The sequence below is a fragment of the Ammodytes marinus genome (genome assembly GCF_949987685.1).
Source record: "Ammodytes marinus genome assembly, chromosome: 3".
NCBI classification, from domain to species: domain Eukaryota; kingdom Metazoa; phylum Chordata; class Actinopteri; order Uranoscopiformes; family Ammodytidae; genus Ammodytes; species Ammodytes marinus.
The window spans coordinates 15,019,136-15,038,932 of record NC_137232.1 but is presented as its reverse complement, the minus strand read 5'-3'; the positions used below and the strand labels follow the sequence as shown (position 1 = coordinate 15,038,932).

Genomic DNA, 19,797 nt, shown 5'->3' with positions numbered 1-19,797 from the left:
TGCAAGGCTGCCATTAAAATGCCAACTTTGTGAAAGATTGAATTTGACAAACTTTTGGAAAATAACTAATACTATCCTGACTGAGCTAAACTTAAATTTAACGATTATTCTGACCAAAATTTAACCAAAGAGCTTATCCATTATACGTCTTGAATGATCTCACTTTCCAAAAATATCTGTAACCTAGTCTGTTCACACAGAGATGGACACTCTCTCTCTCTCTGTCTTTCATATTTCACGCTGGATGCTTCACTGTGACGTCACGTTGTACGCACTTTACACACTGCACTGAGTCACTTCCACTCACTTCACCTCAGCAGAGTGAAACAACATCTGCAAGCAAGAGCAGCAGCCTACGCCCAGTCCTGAGTCGGCAGGACCACCAGTCTTAATCAAAACAGTCACCTTCTGCTCCAAGAAACAACAGAGCTGCAGTGGAAAGCCTCGACTTTCTCATAGAGGCTGTCCATCATCCACACAGGGTGCCAATAAAAAACTATCCTGGGCAATATATATTGTTAAGTTGGATAAACCAATAAGCATAATCTTATAAAACCACTTTTTTTTTTAATAATGTTGTACGAAATGTTGTATAAAGTTGGGATTAATAAAGTTATTTCAATGAATAGTCTGTGTAAGTATAGTATGTGTATGTTTTATGCAAAGTAGACTATAATATTAAGTAATATAAAAGTTAATATAATTACTATACTCTAAAGTATATATACATAATATATACTCTAATATTACAGAAGTTTAATACTGACACTATACGAGTTAAACTAAAATATCTATCTATCTATCTATCTATCTATCTATCTATCTATCTATCTATCTATCTATCTATAACTCACATAAGTACAATACACTGGTCTATTATGAACCACAGGCTCATCTGCACCCACAGAGGAATAATAGAATGAGCGGGTCAATATATGTGATTTAACTTACTCAGTATTGTTAGTCATCTGCTGATTAGCCTACATTACTCCGACTTCATTTTAAATCTCATATTTCCGTCTTCATATTTTCTTTCCTCCAACACACACACACACACACACACACACACACACACACACACACACACACACACACACACACACACACACACACACACACACACACACACACACACACACACACACACACCTTGCACCAACAAACAAACCAAAGCTAACCAACCCACACTTGCCTGCATAATGAGCTCCAGATAGATATTTACCACAAATATCAAACAAATTAACACTAATTAATTAGTCTGAATCCAAAGCTGAGGTTTGCAAACACTTTTCACTGCAGCTGTGATCAAGCACACCACATTAGGACTTGTCAGACTACAGTGCATCTGCCTCTAGTGATGATGCTCTAGTGATGATGCTAAAGCAAGCTATGCTGCTGCTGTTGGCCCTGTCCCACTACTAAAGCACAGGAATAATCTCAATGAATGCACCCCAATACAGGCCCTTTAACTGCAAAAACAAAACCCTCCAGATTGAGGTATACGGTAAATGATACCACAACACGCAGAAATGCCAAAGTAGGTAATGTGAGGTCACACAGTCAGACCATAGACACACTGTATTACTTCCTGCAGAGATATAGTATTACTGGGGGAAATGTAGCCTATTGCTTGTGAAGTTCTGTTGTTCTCTGCCTTGGGGCTCAGGTTACCAAAAGATCACCGAAATCATATTCATCATTAAATTTAAAGTTATCTTTTATAAAGAAGCCGAAACTGATCCGGTACAACATGTAAAAACATACCAAAAGCCCATACACTAGGCCCCTATTCTGCTTCATAATCCATTTATCCTTTCAAAATGAGACAATAAACCCAAACAGACATCTGAAACTCTTCTCCATCCATGCATACATCATGTCACAACGGGCATTAAACAGCGCGTCTGCCTCACCGGATCACTGCGGTACCCTGCACCCAAATGCAGGCCGGCGTCCCTGCTAAAAAAAAAAAGAAAAAAAAAAAGCACCCTGCACCTCGACTCACACGGGGAATGACAGACTAACGACGTCCCATCTAACGGAAAACGGAATTGTCCATCTATCCATCGGCCTTACCTTCAGCTTTCAGTGTCCTTTCTGTGTTGGTTTTGTCCTCTGGCACCAATAAGACGTCGTTGGGTTGAATCGATTTAGGAGAGCGGGTTACCAATGATGGGGGGAGACTGACGCTCCGCTCTTATTTCAGCAGGGTCTTCCCAATCCCTACACTGCTCAGTCTTTATTACAGGAGGAAGCGGTTTGCCAGCGTGATTACAGAGGCGAATAATGCAACGCCTTGACGCAAAAGCAGAAAGGCGCTGCGTGGTTGCAGCCAGTACCAACGGCCGGGAGACGCTGTCGGTGGATGCGAGCCGTTGGTGGTGTTTGGTGGTGATGATATCCATAGAGGTCCCGTTTCCACCTGACACAACCTCTCCTCTACTTCCTCCTCCTCCTTCTCTTCCTCCTCTCCGCTGGTGATGCTGGAGAGAGAAATGTCAGCATTAGTGCGGAGAGAGAGAGAGAGAGAGAGAGAGAGAGAGAGAGAGAGAGAGAGAGAGATGAATTTTAGAAACCGCAAGAGGTCGCCATTTTGCAAAAGCACATGCGTGTGGTGTGTAAATGCGAAAATATTTATCGGAAATATAGCCTACGATAGAGAAAGAAAACGAAGAATAAACATACTGTGTTTGCCTCGTTTTCTAACGATATTTCTTGGCTTAGACATAAAGCTTAAATAGTGTTTGTATGCTTACGTTTTACATACCTTAGACATGGTCGTGAAAGTGCATGGACATATAAAGACAAAAGTGGCGTCGAGGGGGGGAAGTGGATTTGGCTACTAATCATATCAGTTGGGGGCCCTCGAAAAGCCTGTTGTTAAAAAAAAAATCTGTGTAATACGTGTTATAAATATAGGCTAGTACAATAAAAAAAATAATCAGTTGAGTGACTTTTGTGTTTTTTTTTTGTTTTTTTTTTCAATATTGAAGGTCCTGTGTCCACTAGTCTAACCCCTTCCAAACTGTGCAAAATGGTTTAGTCCAAACAAGCGCAAGGACTTTCTGGACAGCTGCCTGTCCGGCCATAGGAGCGAGCTAATCAAGCTAATGTACACAGAAGCTACTGAGTTCTGGTTGTGTTTTTCTCTCTCTCTAAAATAAATACATATAGGCCTATCTATACGAAGGAAACTCCTTCAACAAAAAGAGAAACAGAAAATAACTTGAGGAAAAACAACAATTACTGACTATTTCTTTATAAAGAAAGGTGAGCATAAAAAAACTCAGCTTCTAAAATAGTTTAAGATAATAGGCTACTAGCTGTTTGGATTGAAGGCAAATCCAAAACTAGTACTTTCATCCAAATATATAGGTAGCCTAAGCTAATTTAACCCTTAGGGCCCGTTATAATATTAGGCACACTTGTACCGCTAAGGTCCGTAAAATGGACATTTCATTGAGGTAGCTATAAAAAATATTATACATTATTTTTTTTCTACTTTTTTTTTGCCAATTCTTTTCCCCCACATCTGCCCTAACTATTAATATAAAATAGTCATGAATTTTAAAAGATGTTAACCCTTTAAATGCCAGGTTTTGGTCATGATGCCATCGTATTTTAGATGAAAAAAACTGAAAAACTGAAATATTTTCAATATACTACATGCAAACTAATTTTTTTTGTGTTGAATTATTAGGCCTGTGATGTGTCAATGATGAGCAGCAAAACTGATTTTCAGGCATTATTATTTTTTGTGCAGTGTCAAATACTCACACTCGTACCGCTAAGGTCCGTAAAATGGACATTTCCTTGAGGTAGCTATAAAAAATATTATACATTAATTTTTTTCTACTTTTTTTTTGCCAATTCTTTTCCCCTACATCTGCCCTAACTATTAATATAAAATATTCATGAATTTTAAAAGATGTTAACCCTTTAAATGCCAGGTTTTGGTCATGATGCCATCGTATTTTAGATGAAAAAAACTGAAAAACTGAAATATTTTCAATATACTACATGCAAACTCGTTTTTTTTGTGTTGAATTATTAGGCCTGTGATGTGTCAATGATGAGCAGCAAAACTGATTTTCAGGCATTATTATTTTTTGTGCAGTGTCAAATACTCACACTCGTACCGCTAAGGTCCGTAAAATGGACATTTCCTTGAGGTAGCTATAAAAAATATTATACATTAATTTTTTTCTACTTTTTTTTTGCCAATTCTTTTCCCCCACATCTGCCCTAACTATTAATATAAAATATTCATGAATTTTAAAAGATGTTAACCCTTTAAATGCCAGGTTTTGGTCATGATGCCATCGTATTTTAGATGAAAAAAACTGAAAAACTGAAATATTTTCAATATACTACATGCAAACTCATTTTTTTTGTGTTGAATTATTAGGCCTGTGATGTGTCAATGATGAGCAGCAAAACTGATTTTCAGGCATTATTATTTTTTGTGCAGTGTCAAATACTCACACTCGTACCGCTAAGGTCCGTAAAATGGACATTTCCTTGAGGTAGCTATAAAAAATATTATACATAAATTTTTTTCTACTTTTTTTTTGCCAATTCTTTTCCCCCACATCTGCCCTAACTATTAATATAAAATATTCATGAATTTTAAAAGATGTTAACCCTTTAAATGCCAGGTTTTGGTCATGATGCCATCGTATTTTAGATGAAAAAAACTGAAAAACTGAAATATTTTCAATATACTACATGCAAACTCATTTTTTTTGTGTTGAATTATTAGGCCTGTGATGTGTCAATGATGAGCAGCAAAACTGATTTTCAGGCATTATTATTTTTTGTGCAGTGTCAAATACTCACACTCGTACCGCTAAGGTCCGTAAAATGGACATTTCATTGAGGTAGCTATAAAAAATGTTATACAATCTTTTTTTTAATTTTTTTTTGCCAATTCCTTTCCCCTACATCTGCCCTAACTATTAATATAAAATAGTCATGAATTTTAAAAGATGTTAACCCTTTAATTGCCAGGTTTTGGTCATGATGACATCGTATTTTGGAGGAAAAAACTGAAAATGTATATTATTTTCAATATACTACATGCAAACTAATTTTTTTTGTATTGAATTATTAGGCCTGGGATATGTCAATGCTGAGCAGCAACACAGATATTTAGGCATTATTATTTTTTGTACAGTGTAATAAACTGACACTCACACCGCTAAGGTACGTAAAATGGACTTTTGAAAAAGGTAGCTATAAAAAATATTATACATCGATATTTTTCCAACTTTTTTAGGCTTGAATTTTAAACCAACATCAGTACTAATCATAAATTGAATTTTTGTGTTAGGAAAAGAACCTCACCTGCAGTCCAAGCACATTTTCCACTCTTTTTGTTATTATCCAGAAGTGAACAGTGAACGGGCCAAGAACAGTGTAACAGGGACATCATTGGCTAAATAAAGTTGTGTGTATGAGAGAGACTGTGTGTGTGTGTGTGTGTGTGTGTGTGTGTGTGTGTGTGTGTGTGTGTGTGTGTGTGTGTGTGTGTGTGTGTGTGTGTGTGTGTGTGTGTGTGTGTGTGTGTGTGTGTGTGTGTGTGTGTGTGTGTGTGTGTGTATCCCCATGACCTAGACATTATGAGCAAAAGGCTAGTGGTTTTCAAGTGGCACTGTTTTCATTCACTCTGTTCCATGTGTAGTTTTTCATGCAGAGGTTCAAAATCCCTCTAAAGATGACTTTGTATAAATGCACAGCACACACACCTACCTGAGGTCCATACACACAAGCATGTGCAGTGCACTGCTTCAAATAAGTTAAAACATGGGCCATCTTCAATCACATCAAAGGTGCAGCCGTCAGAGACACATAACAAGTCGTTGAGCTGTTTACACAGCTGCCATTGAAACCAGAGTTTATACAAAGCAAACTGTGGAACTAGTTATTTCTTACCTGGCAATATGGAGGGAGCCTTTACACAAGAAGTACATAAAGCTTTGGAAACAGTGATGGAGTCTGATTCTGATAGCGAGTAATAGGAATCTGACACAGACAATGGTTGCGTTCCGAATCGCATACTTTCTACTATATAGTATGTAGAAAAAAGATTTAGGATGTCCCGATTCTTATGGCCAGATTTAGGATGGTTAGAAGTACCCGGATGTCCTACTTCATGCGGCCAAGATTGTTAGTGTTGAAAAGTGCATCCTATTTGGGCGATTCTGACCCACAATCCAGTGCGCACGTGAAGTGACGTAACATCGACGAAGCCTCCATATGAAAACAAACAGGGATGCGACGGATATAAAAGCAAGAGGCAAGATCAAGGCGCAATGTTATGATGAAATAAGAGAGTAAAGTATGTCCCAATAGTATGCCTACTGCATCCTAACTAGATTCTTTTTATCGTCGGATGTAGTATGTAGAATAGAAAAAAGAAAGAGTATGAGATTCGGAACGCAACCACTGTGTCTGAAACCTCCATTAACGCGTAACAGGTGGGTCCCTGTACCATTCCAGTGGCTGCAGGAGTATATCTCTGTGTATGGGTGTTGGTGGGGCCAACTGAATTCTCCACTACTGAAAGTCAGAGGAAACATCCCAGCTCTGGAGGAGGATTCAGAGTAAATGAAAACAGTGCCACTTGAAAACCACTAGCCTTTTGCTCATAATGTCATAGGTCATGGATACACACACACACACACACACACACACACACACACACACACACACACACACACACACACACACGTGCACACACACCCACATACACACACACACACACACACACTCCTCAGGGTTAAAGCTAAAGGGAGAGGAAGGGGGGATTGTGACAGTGCTATCTAGTGGAAATAGCCTGTTTTTTCTCCATATGCCAAATATGGTCATAATGACGTAACATGGTGGAGAGTAGTAAAAATGATCAATTCCAAGGTAGAAGCCCAGATTGACACCCAGATATAAAAAAATGCATCAATTATGCTTTAATGGCAGTGTGTTGAAAAAATGGTGTTTGAATGGGTGTTAATGGACGTTTTATGGACCTTAGCAGTCTGAATGTAACTCTTGTTTGTATACAGTGTATTTTAGCCTTACTGTAAGAGCTGAGCTGGAAATAACATTATCATATAAAAATACACTTCCTTACCAGTTTTCATGCCATATGCATGAACACAGCCAAAATTATCCAAAAAAAGAAAAATGAAATGTCCGTAAAATGGACCAACTGGCCCTAAGGGTTAAAAAAATAAGCACTAGCCTATATATATAGGCCTACATTTAATTATTTATTTGTCTTGGTGTGTGTGTGTGTGTGTGTGTGTGTGTGTGTGTGTGTGTGTGTGTGTGTGTGTGTGTGTGTGTGTGTGTGTGTGTGTGTGTGTGTGTGTGTGTGTGTGTGTGTGTGTCTGTCTGTCTAGGCTAGGGATTGATATTGGAAAGAGAAGATACATGTGCAGCAGAAATATTTGTGCTGCTCGGCCCCTTTAACTGTCCGTTTGAGGAGGAGTCTGAGCTGCGGAAGCGCCTCTTTCTCTGTCACATAAAGCTACTCTTCACGTCATGTTATTCGTAAGTGGAAGTGTCTCCTGCATTGGACATAGACAGTTAGGCTACTGTGAATGAGCTTGTTTCGAATAATGTCGGACTCTATTAAAAACGTCGCTATATTTGGAGCCACGGGAATGACCGGGCTGGCTACTCTCCCACTGGCGGTGTCTGCAGGTGAGGAAGCAGAATATTATGAAATAGATCATGTGATTCGCTGATCAAACTGTTTCGCCTACCGGGGTCACACAGGGGTCCAATCGCCCCAATAGGTTCCTATTGTTGCATTACATTTCATTTGAGTGACACTTTATTAGATTAGAGAAAAAGGTGCTTTCTGTTCTGGTTAAAGTTTTCAACCTCTAGCCTTTGGTTAGCAATATGAAGTGGATTAATTTGGTCATCTGATCTGATGACATAAGGGGGAAAAGAGGGATACACCTGAGTTCATGGGTGCCAGACTTTAGGCAGCCCTGTCATTAGAAAGTCTAACAATCAATTTGTAATAAGTAATCCAACTGATTCTGTGATAGATAGATAGATAGATAGATAGATAGATAGATAGATAGATAGATAGATAGATAGATATATTCTATTGTTGCAGTAATAATAATGCAACAATGATATAAGTTGTTGACTAAAAACAATTGTTATGAAGATAGACAAAAGCAAAAGTTTAGACCACAAAGTTTAGTTGTCTTTGTGTCTTGTGCTATTAAGAGCTGGGAAATAAATCAGTAAACTGGTGATAACCTGACTAAAATGTATATGTTTGAAGACTATTCGTAATGCAATCTGATTTAAAATAAAAATGAAGTACTGCTATGTTCTTTATGAATCCATAGAGTTAGGCTTTGTAACCGTCTACTTCTGATATAGATTCAGAGCTGGGCAATGATTCAAAATGATATCCATTCACTACAGGTTTTTTCCTACATAACATTAACTAAACAAATCAGTCAGCTAATAATTATCTAATGCCATATGATTCATTTGATTTTGTCACATTTTCATTTAATTTTTTCACCCACACTACGGTGCAAAAGAAACTGTTGAGTCATGTTAGACGTTAAGAGGTCACAGCTGGCCGTGAGCTGATAGCAGAAGCCACTATCGCTCCTGTGCAGAGGGGAGGGATCCATCTTCATGAAAACCTCTGGTAAAGACTCTTTTACTGTAGCTCTGTTTGAAGAAGGTGAAATCATCATTTTGAATTTGATTGTCAACCTTGCTATGTTTACAAATCATGCAGCAGATACTGCACAGCAACCAATCAGCAATGACCAGTTTATGGGAACTTTTTAAAGGGTTTCCAACCAGATGAAATGGCAGATTGTCAATGTGTCACCAAGGCGTATTTTATTACACTGTAGACTGTAAAAGTGATTCGTATTGTAGTTCTCCACAAGTTCTCCTTTTCAATAAGCTTGAGGAAAATGTAATTTAAGATCTAAAGGAGAAATCCTATGAATAAGGAAATACATCAACATCAAAAAACTAATTCAGTAATATACATATTACAAAGCATCAGGAAAGACAGATTTAAATGGGTGAGTCTTCCGTGGTGACTTAAAAGTAAAAAAATATTGAATAATGATATTCTTATTGTTTATGATGGTGTGAGTACCTTTTAGTTTCATTGCTTTGTCTTCTCCCTCAGGTTACAGTGTGACGGTGCTGGTGCGGGATCCTGCCAAGCTGCCTGCGGACCACAAGGCGTCCCGAGTGGTGGTGGGAGACGTTCTGAATAAAGACGATGTGAGGAAGACCATGGAAGGCCAGGACGCTGTTATCATCATCTTGGGCACCAGAAACGACCTCAGTAAGGCTCCACAACCAGCTAAACATGATTCTGACGGACACAATTAACTCACCTTTGGTTAGGGATTCCATGATTTTTTTTCCAAATACTCTTTAGATGTTTCTATGTGGCTTTGAATTTGCAGTCCTAGAGTTGTAGCATTTCTCCAACTTAAGGTTCTTCTTAAATGTTTACACATTGGAGTGGAGAGTAAATGGGTCACAGTGGAAAGTGAATTAGTAGCAGTAACAGAGGTTGTCAACCAGTACATTTAAAAAACTATGTGATTTGAACAGTTAACACCTTATATACTGAGCGATGGAGGAATGCATGTCCTCCAAGGAGGATGTAGTCTTTATCTGTGTTATAACATAAAAGATTCACTAGAGGTCGCCTTAACACCTTTTAAAACATCTTACCCTATAAAGTTATTGTGTCTATGTTAGATTAACTGAAATGCACTGTATATGAAAGGGTGCTTATAAAGGATTTATAATATGACGTAATACTTAAGAAAATGAACATGGATTAGTCGATAAATCAAATTATCCAAAAAGCAACATGGATAAAAAATTGGCTTCTCAAAAAGGTAAAAATTACATAAATGAATTAATTAAAAGTAGCAACACTAAAAAAAAGACAAAAAACATGCTTCAGTGACTGCTTTCAGAGTGTGCCTTCATTGACTTAACATTTCTTTTTCATTTTAAATTATTGATGCATTTACTTGTAAGAAGTCAGTCTCTGTGAGAAGAGTGGAGCAAATCTAAAGTGTCACCCAGTAGAAATACAGCACTTGAATAAAGTGCCAGCCGCTCAAAACAAAACTATACTCAAGGACAATTTTTAGAATATTTAGTCATTTTCCACCTCAATTTGAGTCTCTGATCTGATCTGTGCTCATCAGGCCCGACCACTGTGATGTCAGAAGGCACCAAGAACATAATTGAAGCCATGAAGGCTCGTGGGATTCGCAAAGTGGTCGGCTGCATGTCAGGTATAACTAACGGTTATGAAAATCACTCTCTTAGTCTTCTCTTTTGCATTAATTGTATAATTCTCTCATCCTCTTCTCCTGTCATACCCGTAATAACTGCATCCATTATCTTCCTCTCACTCATTTTCTTCATCGTTATCCTGTTCCTCTCCAGCCTTCCTAGTGTGGGATCGCTCCAAAGTCCCACCCCGTCTGCTGGATGTGACTGAGGACCATGACAGGATGTACGCAGCGCTGAAAACATCAGAGCTGGACTACGTGGCCGTCATGCCTCCTCACATTGCTGGTCAGTAAGAAATGGAAACTAAAAGTGGAGAATTTTTTTATCACCAAAATAAGTATTTTGCTAGGACAGGAAAAACTTAGCCAAACAAATTGAGACATCTTAAATTCACCTGCTGTGCCGTAAAATTCATTTTGGCCATTTGACCATTTCTGGTTTTAGTATTTTTGACAATAGAAATCCTCAAGACTGAAGACTTTAGACATTCTTTCCAATTTAATATTGTTATATTGTTACATTGTTTACATCTCGTAAATTTAGTACCAGTTTTATTTCAGTGTTAAATGTTAGGGGTGTGTGACCTAGGCAAAGACAACATAATTCACATTTTCAAATCAATCAAATTCGAAAAATGCACGCGTCAAAGCAGTCTTCATCACCAAACAGGTAATTTTTAGTAAGGAAAATCTTGGCCAGGCAAAGGGAGACATTGTTTATTCACATGCATTGCTCCAAACCTATGCTCCAAACTCATTCTGGCTATTTGAAAAATTATTGTTATTTTTGACAACTGAAATCCTTGCTATCGTTCCAACATAATATTAAATGTTGTTTTCTATAAGTGTGTCTGTGAGATTTGTCTTTATATCACATGTTTGACTGGCAGATAAAGGCATTATTAATATATTTTTCTTATATTTTAAATTACATTTTGTTTCTGTCTCGCTCTCTGCAGGTGACCTTCCACTGACAGAGCGTTACATGGAGGCTGAGAATATGCTAAGAGGAAGAGCCATCTCTAAACACGACCTGGGACATTTCTTTGTCAAGTGTCTGTCCACCTCAGAGTGGGACGGCAAGACTGTGGGAGTTTGGGGAGAGTACAAATAATCAGTTTCTTATTCCAACAAAACACACTGAAGAGATATAAATATAAAATATATAAATATTTTTTTTTATGTCGAGACTTGGAATAAATTAAGAAACAATGTCTTTGTGTATTAAAAATAGTAGTGTGCTGTGATAAACCACTAATGCTTTACTTTGTTCAACTTCATAATCTTTATTACTGAGCAGCTTTTGCTCAACTTTGTCATATGTTTATACTAAATTAAAGTTTTATCATCAGCTCAACTGAGTGAGGAACTGAGGATACATTTTGAAGTGCCAAACATGTACCGCTGTTTTAGCTGTAGCTCTGTCTTTTCACATTACCAAGCCATACATGTTGAATGTCCTGTGTCCTTTAATTTATTTTAATTTTTTTATTTGATTGATTTCACCTGTCACCTGTTTTTATAGGAGTTTGGAATAAAATACTTTATTGTACAAACGGTTTTGGTTAAAGAGTGAATTGTCTTTTGAAAGAGCAGACCTTCAGGTTACCAAAATTATGATACATTTTACAATTCTATCCTACATAATCATTTACATTACACTTTACAAAACAAGAGACTAGTCTTTAGTACATTTTGTTAAATTTTCTTTGGATAACAATGTACTGTAACAGAACAATTATGTAACAACAGGGTTGGACCACCAGTGTTACTAAATATCGAGTCTCTTTGTTTTCATTTGGTTTTTCTTTCCTTTCGTGATATTTGGTATGAAAATAGTTTCGTTTAGTCTCACTGTGACTCCTACAGGTCACCTCATGAGAGTCTGTCATATGTAAAGGACAACCAGTCAGTCAGATGAGTGGCATGTGTGGCTGTTGAGCAACTTCCTCTGACAAAAATGTGTCATTTACCCGATGGCAAGCAGCAAATCCCGGAAACGCGTTTGTATTCCTTCAAAATAAAATTAAATAGGCTAAAAAAGGTTAGATAACTAGCAGGTCTGTCAAATATGAGCAGAGGTGGGCAGAGTAGCCAAAAAATGTACTCAAGTAAAAGTAAGTTACTTTAAGATTATAATTACTCAAGTAGAAGTAAAAGTACTCATAAAAATTATTACTCGAGTAAGAGTAAAAAAGTATGCAGTGAAAAGACTACTCAAGTACTCAAGAGTACAAGTAGGCCTACTGAATTACTCCGGATTTATTTTTGAAATATACAGAGCAACACAAACGGTACAGAATAGACACGAACATAATATAAAACAGCAATGTTCAAATAAAGATGTTAAATAACATAATTTTAAATAAAACAATAAATAAGGTATTTAAAAATCAAATGAATAACCCTTGAACTCAAACAATAATAAATTAATTATCTGCCAAATTAAATACATCACCCTTCAAATAAAATGATAATAAATTAGGCTTGTCCAAAATTATATTAATTAAAACCAATACACTTATAACACTGTTGCAATTGTTTTGCACATACACATTTTAAAACAAATTCCTACAATATGTCACAGGCCCTGAGAAAATTATCTAGGTTGGGTTCAGCCCCAAAAATATAAAACACAAAATTAAACTTCGTTACACATCAAAACCTGCTGGCACACTCACTTAACGTATGAAACTACAGAGTGGCTGAACAAAGAGACCACTCTCAGACTCTCACACAGCCAGACTGGGGCATGCGAAGTGAGTAGGCTACATGGAGAACAGGACATGTGTCAAAGAAGAACAGTTTCTCTGTAATTGCGAGTGTGTGGGAGTCTGTGTCACTGTGATTGTGTGAGTGTGTATTTGAGGCCAGGGGTGTGGCTATTGCTCCTCGGAATCAGCGGTTTCTCCCATTTTCTCGACTCACCCAGATAGTCGGTAAAATATGCGTTTAACCTACATGGCACGGCCACAACATCGGTGCGGAACCGCAGCCTTTAAAAAAGTCCGCGGACATTGTTGAGCCCATGGTTGAGCCCTATGACAACATGACAACACTTGTCATGTGACTGAAGTGGCTGCATTTGATTGGCAAGCTTTTGTAATGTGGTTTTTATTGGTTGAAATAGTCACGTGATAGAGATGTTGGCTGAAGACGTCCCCGGGGAGAGAAATCATGAGAGAAATGGCTCTCGCATGTAATAAATAAAATATATAAAAAAATAAGGTAACGACCGTCACGTAGCCAAATGGAACGGCGTAAAAGTACCGTTCTTTCTTCAAATATTTACTCAAGTAAAAGTAAAAGTATGTTGCAATAAAACTACTCCTAAAATTACAATTTATTCAAAAAGTTACTCAAGTATTTGTAACGGAGTAAATGTAGCGCGTTACGACCCACCTCTGAATATGAGGTTACAACCACATTAACAGATACACTGTGTTAAGTAGGTCTACAGCTACTCAAGTAGCAGTCCCCACACACTACCAAAAGCTACCATTTCTCTTGAAGTGGTATTTTCAAAATAACGTAATTATTTTGAAAGAAATTAAAAGAAGTGGGTTTCTGTGTATGTACCTTTATGTTTTCTTTGCCGTCCCAACGCTCAGATCAAGGAGGAGCTAAGGCGTTTTTTTCGTGGTGGAATTTAAATCGAAACTCCAACATTGACATGTTGGTAGTTTGCGACTTTAGACGTTTTCCCTACTAACTGTTTTCGTCCCCGAAGACTTCGGCTACTTTCAGGTAAAATGTTTGTGTCATTGCGTGAAAAAACACTGATTTGGATAAACTAGGATACACTTTTTGATTAGAGTTTAAATGAACTTTTCATGTGGACGTGTTGGATACTTGTAGGATGAAGACCCTTTAAAAAATGTTTTTGCTCGATCGTCACATGTTAAATTTGTCAGTGAAATGTGTAAATGTAATCATTTGTGTATTTGGATTAGCCTAATTGACCGATTCTGTACTGTAGATTTATAGGCTATCCTGAGGAGTTTTCCTCCATTAACTTAAACGTGAAATAACACATGCTCACTGGAAACTTAAGTTGATAGTCTGATTGTAAGTGTTTCACAATCACATTGTTATAGTAATTGTATTAAAAAAAACAATAGGCCAATGTGGATAGGAGTCCGTCTATTGTCGATGATGTAATCATTTAGGAATTAATGCTATGCACAATACAACATAACAACCGTGACAAACATTTCTGGGCGCAAGGAAGTGTACATTTAATATGAAAATATTGTATAGGCCTATTATTTGGCCTTTGAATGATAGACAAATAGTTTGATATGGGATATTTAAATGTAAAATGTGTGTGATGGTATTTAACGTAAATAAACTGCATTACCCATGATGCCTTGCAATACGTCCAGCCCCCAACTGTAAACGTATCTACTGACTCTACTGAGCTCAAATCACGGGCGGGAGAAGATCAACTCGCCGGTTAGCAACGCTGGTTTTAGCGTTTGAGTAGTTTTAAGATAGTTTTTAATCGTTGACTTATGTTTCAATGAGTAAAGTAAACAGTTAACGTTAAACACGTTATTTTTTGTTCGAAGAGGAGGCAAACTAACGATACTAAAACCAACATTGTCGACTGAAGTCACCGAGGGCAGCGAAAACAGGTCTGTTTCCATCAACATTTTACTTTTAAACTTTCCTGAAAGTAAAGTTTTAACATATGTCTGAGTGGTTCGACTACGTTACTCGTTTTCTTCTCGTTAACTGTAGAAATCAAGTGAATTTAAGTTTATTTTTTTCTGTCGACAACGTTTCCCTCCTTCGCAACGCAACGACCCCCATCCCACATTCTGCTAGTGTTCAGAGGAAACCATAGTAAAAAAAGCTTAATGATAATTTTTAGGCGATAAAAAACACAGTACAATTCAAAAGTATAAAAATATTAATATACATTAAACTCTCTAATACCGAAATACATTTAGTTTCAATATTCATAAAAAAACAAATCAGAAAATGCATTTACACACACTAAGGATTTACTTCTGTCCTTAAAGGGTCTGATAAGGCTCTTCCTGGACCTCTATTGTACCTTACCTTGTATATTATATATATATAATAGGTTTACTACAGATCCTAAAACGTCTAACAAGGCATTGAATAAGATCTAAAAAAGGCTTTAAATTGGCAAGAAAATGTCAAGACATGAGTAGGATTTTTATCAACCTTTTTTTGACATTGCAATTTAAAAACTGTCATCTATTTTTTTCTAAAAGCATTTCTAAATCCCTCTCACAAACATCACACATATCAGCCTGACATTATGCGAGATAGCCATGCAACTTACTGTGACACATTGTATTTCTATTGGCTGTTTAGTTGTGTATTTTGAATGACCTAAAATAAAACGATAGCAAGCCAGTTTAAACCATATTATTCAACATTTAAAGTAGACCTTACTTTTTCACTGGACCAAGAAGTTTTGTGGTTTATTCCAAATTATCACTAACCCAAAGTCATTACGGTAATGCTGTTTTCCTGTGCAATTTTGTTTTCTGAGAATTTGTGTTTTATTTTATTCTGCATTAGAAGAGTCTTTAATCCTAACTTAAATATTGTCTTGCCCTTAACCCTGTTTAGATAATTTGTTTATGTATTGCCATGAGCCTTTTACCTTTTTAAAATTCAGTGCTCCCCTTACTGTCTACTGGCTGCACCTTTTTATAATTCATCATAAGTAGAGCAAGACACATGTTTATAGCGGGCAGTCCAAGCCCAAAGTGATGTCTTATAATTGAAATGAAAATGAAAAACTCACAAAAAAGCAGATGCAAATTTTCCTAATCATTGATAAAGCTTATTGTTTATTTGTACCAACTAAAATGTATGCGTTGGTTATCATAAAAGTATTTTTGATATTATTCTAGTCTTCTGTAGTGTGTGAGAGCTATTGAATTTCAACATTACTTTATTTACTAGGAACAAAACTAAGAAACTGATCTCCTATAAAATGGTGAAACTAGCAATACAAGTCATCTTAACCGTCTTATTCCTTCTTCCTTAGTTTGAAGATGATCATGAAGCGTCAGAAGCGTAAGCTCCCTCCAGAGGACCCTGAGGTTTCAGACCAGAGCAGTCCGTTCTGGGAGAGCCAGCGGCAGTTTGTCTTCTCTGTGTCACTGAACAAGTATCAGCGCGGCCAGGAGCTCCCTGAGCCCAGCCTACGACGCTCTGTTCTCATCGCCAACACACTGCGGCAGGTCAGCCAGGAGGAGGCGTGTACAGCGCCCTCTGTCGACATGGAGGTGTCACTACAGCAGCCACCTTGTAGCTCTTCATCTGCACTACAAGAGAGTGTATGTAACGAAGCCACCGCAGAAAGACATCACTCTGGAATGCTGTTTGCTAACAGCCACTCAGCACTTTCCAGCAGCCCCATGGTAACATTAAATTATCTGTCAAATTGTGCCACAAGTAGGCTTCCGCCGAGCTGTCACTCCGGTCCGTCAAACGTCCCTCTACCGGTAAGAGAGGAAGAAGAGGATTGGGGATTGATGTCTATGGATTCTGATTTCTCCCTGTCGGCCGCCATCTCCTCCATTCTCACTGCACTGGACTCCACCATGGACGGGGGCCCTCAGGCAGCTCCGCGGACACCTCTCAGGTCCTTGGAGAACCTGTCGGGGGTTTCTGACGGAGGAAAACAGGTGCTCAGGAGTTGGGAGCAACAGCAGGAAGAGTGCAGAGCAGCAGAGAGCAGCATCTGCAGCATGGAAGTGATGAGGTCCAGCTACCTTAGTGATGTCACTGTGGAGGATCTGTTCCAGGATATAGACACGTCCCTGCTGGAAAGGGACATGGGCGTGCTCGGGCTCCGAGGCAGCGCAGGTGGATACCCGACCGGAGATGAACTTTTACGCTACCTGCCGCCCTTTTCAACTTTGTCCCCCTCCCCACCAAACCCCTTCTCCCTTTCTCTCAACCAGAATATCAAGTGCCTGCCTTCATTTGCCTCTTTCAGCCCGTTGTCTTCTTCTCCGTCTCTTTCTGCGCCGCCATTTTCTACTCAGAATCATGCGAGAGACGGACTAGAGCTCGATCACCTGATGGAGATCCTCGTTGAGTCCTGAAAACCTCAATTTAATCATATACAAAGACATCCATTTCAACAGTTTCAACACCATTAGTTCACAAATAGAAATGTAACTCAAGGACTTGATTGTGAAACATTGTTTAAATAATATTGTTCAACAAATTGTGTATTATGGGTTTTTAGAAAGTAGCACGAAAGGTCTAGGAATGTAGAAATGTCTAAGACAAAAAGAGCTCTGACCATTGGTGCGCTAGAATGAGGAGTTGCTGTGATGAATATCTCGGCTTTTCATGCAACATGAAATGTCTGTTTTCTGGCAAATATGTAGGTCAAGTTTCACTGAAGACTATTAGAGGAGTAAACCAGATAAGCAGCAGTGAGTCAGTGGATAATGGACTGCTAAAAAAAACACACAGTTTCAAGTGTGACTCAGTTTATCGTAGCAAAGGAACGAAAGTGCCTGATAAGAGAACAGGATATATTTAACACATTCTAAGTGGAGAGAAAATGATTTCAGCATTTGTTGCCCCAAAAGTGTCTAAATGCATCACACAGCTTTAGGTAATCCTGCGTTCAAATTGAACATCCCAGTTTATCTGGAGTAAAGTAAAATCAACTGCTAGTCATGTACTGGTCTTAACTCATGCAGTAGACTAAATGTTGAGCAACACATGGATTAAATCCCTTTTTTAAGTGTAAAATGTTAATGTGAGCTCAAAGAGAATGTGATTTGGCTGTTGTGGTGTTAGAAGGAGAGCAGTTGAAACACTAATATTATATTATAGGTCCAATCTTCTGTGAAGAAATCCTTTAACCTCATATTTATCACTGAGTTGTGACAGGGGAACGATATCAGGTGCAAAGCGATCAGGTCAGGATTTCAAACCGTAGGAGTAACAGCAACATGGAAAATGTTCTAGGTAGTCATCATCAGAAACATTTGCATTTTTATATCAGGTGGTTTAACCAGAGGAAATCCATTATTTTGTTGAATTACAGAAGACATGAATTTAATGTGTATAATTCTAACAGGGCGAATCCTCTTTGTATCATTGACAGCTATATTTCTGTAATCAAAAGTCAGAGGCACAGAACGATTACATTTGATATATATATATCCTGTATTTAGCAGTAAAGAGGGGAAAGCCCCATGACTTATACTTAAAGGGTAAAATAACCGCGTCTCGTCTGACGACTGAAAAGAGTGAAACTAACCGAGTGCAGCTGTGGTTCAGGAAACGCACAGTAACACGTGGTGGTTCTGAAATGTCTCACACACAGTCTAGATGCTTTTATTAGGAGCCTTTTTGCAGTACTGTGATCTTATACATAACATCCTCATCATAAGTTTTAATGTGACAGAGCCACTGTATGTGTCCATTTGCTAGGTCAAAGCCACTACACAACAGATTTTTCTGTACAGATGTTTTATTGATCAGTCATGGTGGATGTCTCCTGCTGACTTCCACACTCTTCAGTATGTCAATTTCTACTTGTTCACGTGTTTTTTTCTGAATCTGAATTATTGCACTTTTCTTAATATGCATTTCTATGTCTCAGTCCTGTGAGAATGTGGTTTGTGTTGATAACGTTACAGCTGAGATTTGGTTGAGTTTGAGTCCAATTCCATGTTCTGTTAATGCGTATTGTTCAAAGGAAAACAGTTAGGAAAGGTGTTTTAACTGATATAAAAGTTGATCAGCATTTTAAACCCACCACTGCTTCAAAATGGGACGCTGAGAAAGCACAAGATGCCTGTTTGTCTGTCAGCTTTTTGTATATATAAATGCAAGTTGCTTTTATGCAGATGTCCTTTCTGAATAGTGTAAAACTATTTATAAATGTCATTTTGTTAAGATAAGTAATTCCACATATTTTACTATTAATAATGGTATATTTCTATACCGTCATGGCAGTTATTTTATTTACTTATTTTCTCTACAAATGTTTTAACGGTTATGTTTTTTTAAAATTGAGGGCAGAATGCCCAGATACTATGTATTTAGACTTTTATAAAAGAAGGCAAACATTTCTGTTAATGTATACTGAAGGTTTTAATAAAATGTGGAAATGAAATATTGCTTCTTGATTTCTTTTCAGAGGGCTGTAGTATGCATACAGGACATTTTACCGCAGGTGAAAAAGCAGATAAACGCTTACCTTGTGAAAGACTTCCAGGTAAAAGACAGTTGAGGTAATTTGGCCATCATCATGATCACACCGGGTCAGAAACCTACAGATAAGTGGGCACACCAAACCCTTCTACATGTTTGTTGTCTACTTCTAGTCCACAGCTTTCAATCTATCCAATTAAGGAAAAGTGCCGTAAAAAATATCCACAATGCCAGTACATTATTAAAAACATACATCAGAACAAATATTACTTGTCATTCATTCTGAGGCTACAGA

General features: G+C 37.8%; 2 protein-coding genes across 2 annotated transcripts; both read left to right on the top strand.

Annotated features, from left to right (window-relative positions):
• The first annotated feature begins 7,549 nt into the window (after positions 1-7,549).
• On the top strand, positions 7,550-11,834 carry blvrb (biliverdin reductase B). Its single transcript, XM_080024703.1, has 5 exons — positions 7,550-7,704; positions 9,188-9,349; positions 10,236-10,325; positions 10,480-10,611; positions 11,285-11,834. Exons 1-5 carry the CDS (start codon positions 7,602-7,604, stop codon positions 11,437-11,439), a joined length of 642 nt encoding a protein of 213 aa, XP_079880829.1. The 5' UTR covers positions 7,550-7,601; the 3' UTR covers positions 11,440-11,834.
• A 2,139-nt stretch (positions 11,835-13,973) lies between these two features.
• On the top strand, positions 13,974-19,434 carry sertad3 (SERTA domain containing 3). The gene is made up of 2 exons (XM_080054118.1): positions 13,974-14,072; positions 16,360-19,434. Exon 2 carries the CDS (start codon positions 16,367-16,369, stop codon positions 17,423-17,425), a length of 1,059 nt encoding a protein of 352 aa, XP_079910244.1. The 5' UTR covers positions 13,974-14,072; positions 16,360-16,366; the 3' UTR covers positions 17,426-19,434.
• Positions 19,435-19,797: the final 363 nt, after the last annotated feature.

What these genes read in the sequence shown, in the direction of transcription:
- blvrb (XM_080024703.1), top strand. Translation starts at nt 7,602, where the DNA reads ATGAGCTTGTTTCGAATAATGTCGGACTCTATTAAAAACGTCGCTATA. An exon ending in GGGCACCAGAAACGACCTCA is followed by an intron (nt 9,350 to 10,235) that starts GTAAGGCTCCAC and finishes TGTGCTCATCAG; the next exon opens with GCCCGACCACTGTGATGTCA. An exon ending in AGTGGTCGGCTGCATGTCAG is followed by an intron (nt 10,326 to 10,479) that starts GTATAACTAACG and finishes GTTCCTCTCCAG; the next exon opens with CCTTCCTAGTGTGGGATCGC.
- sertad3 (XM_080054118.1), top strand. Translation starts at nt 16,367, where the DNA reads ATGATCATGAAGCGTCAGAAGCGTAAGCTCCCTCCAGAGGACCCTGAG.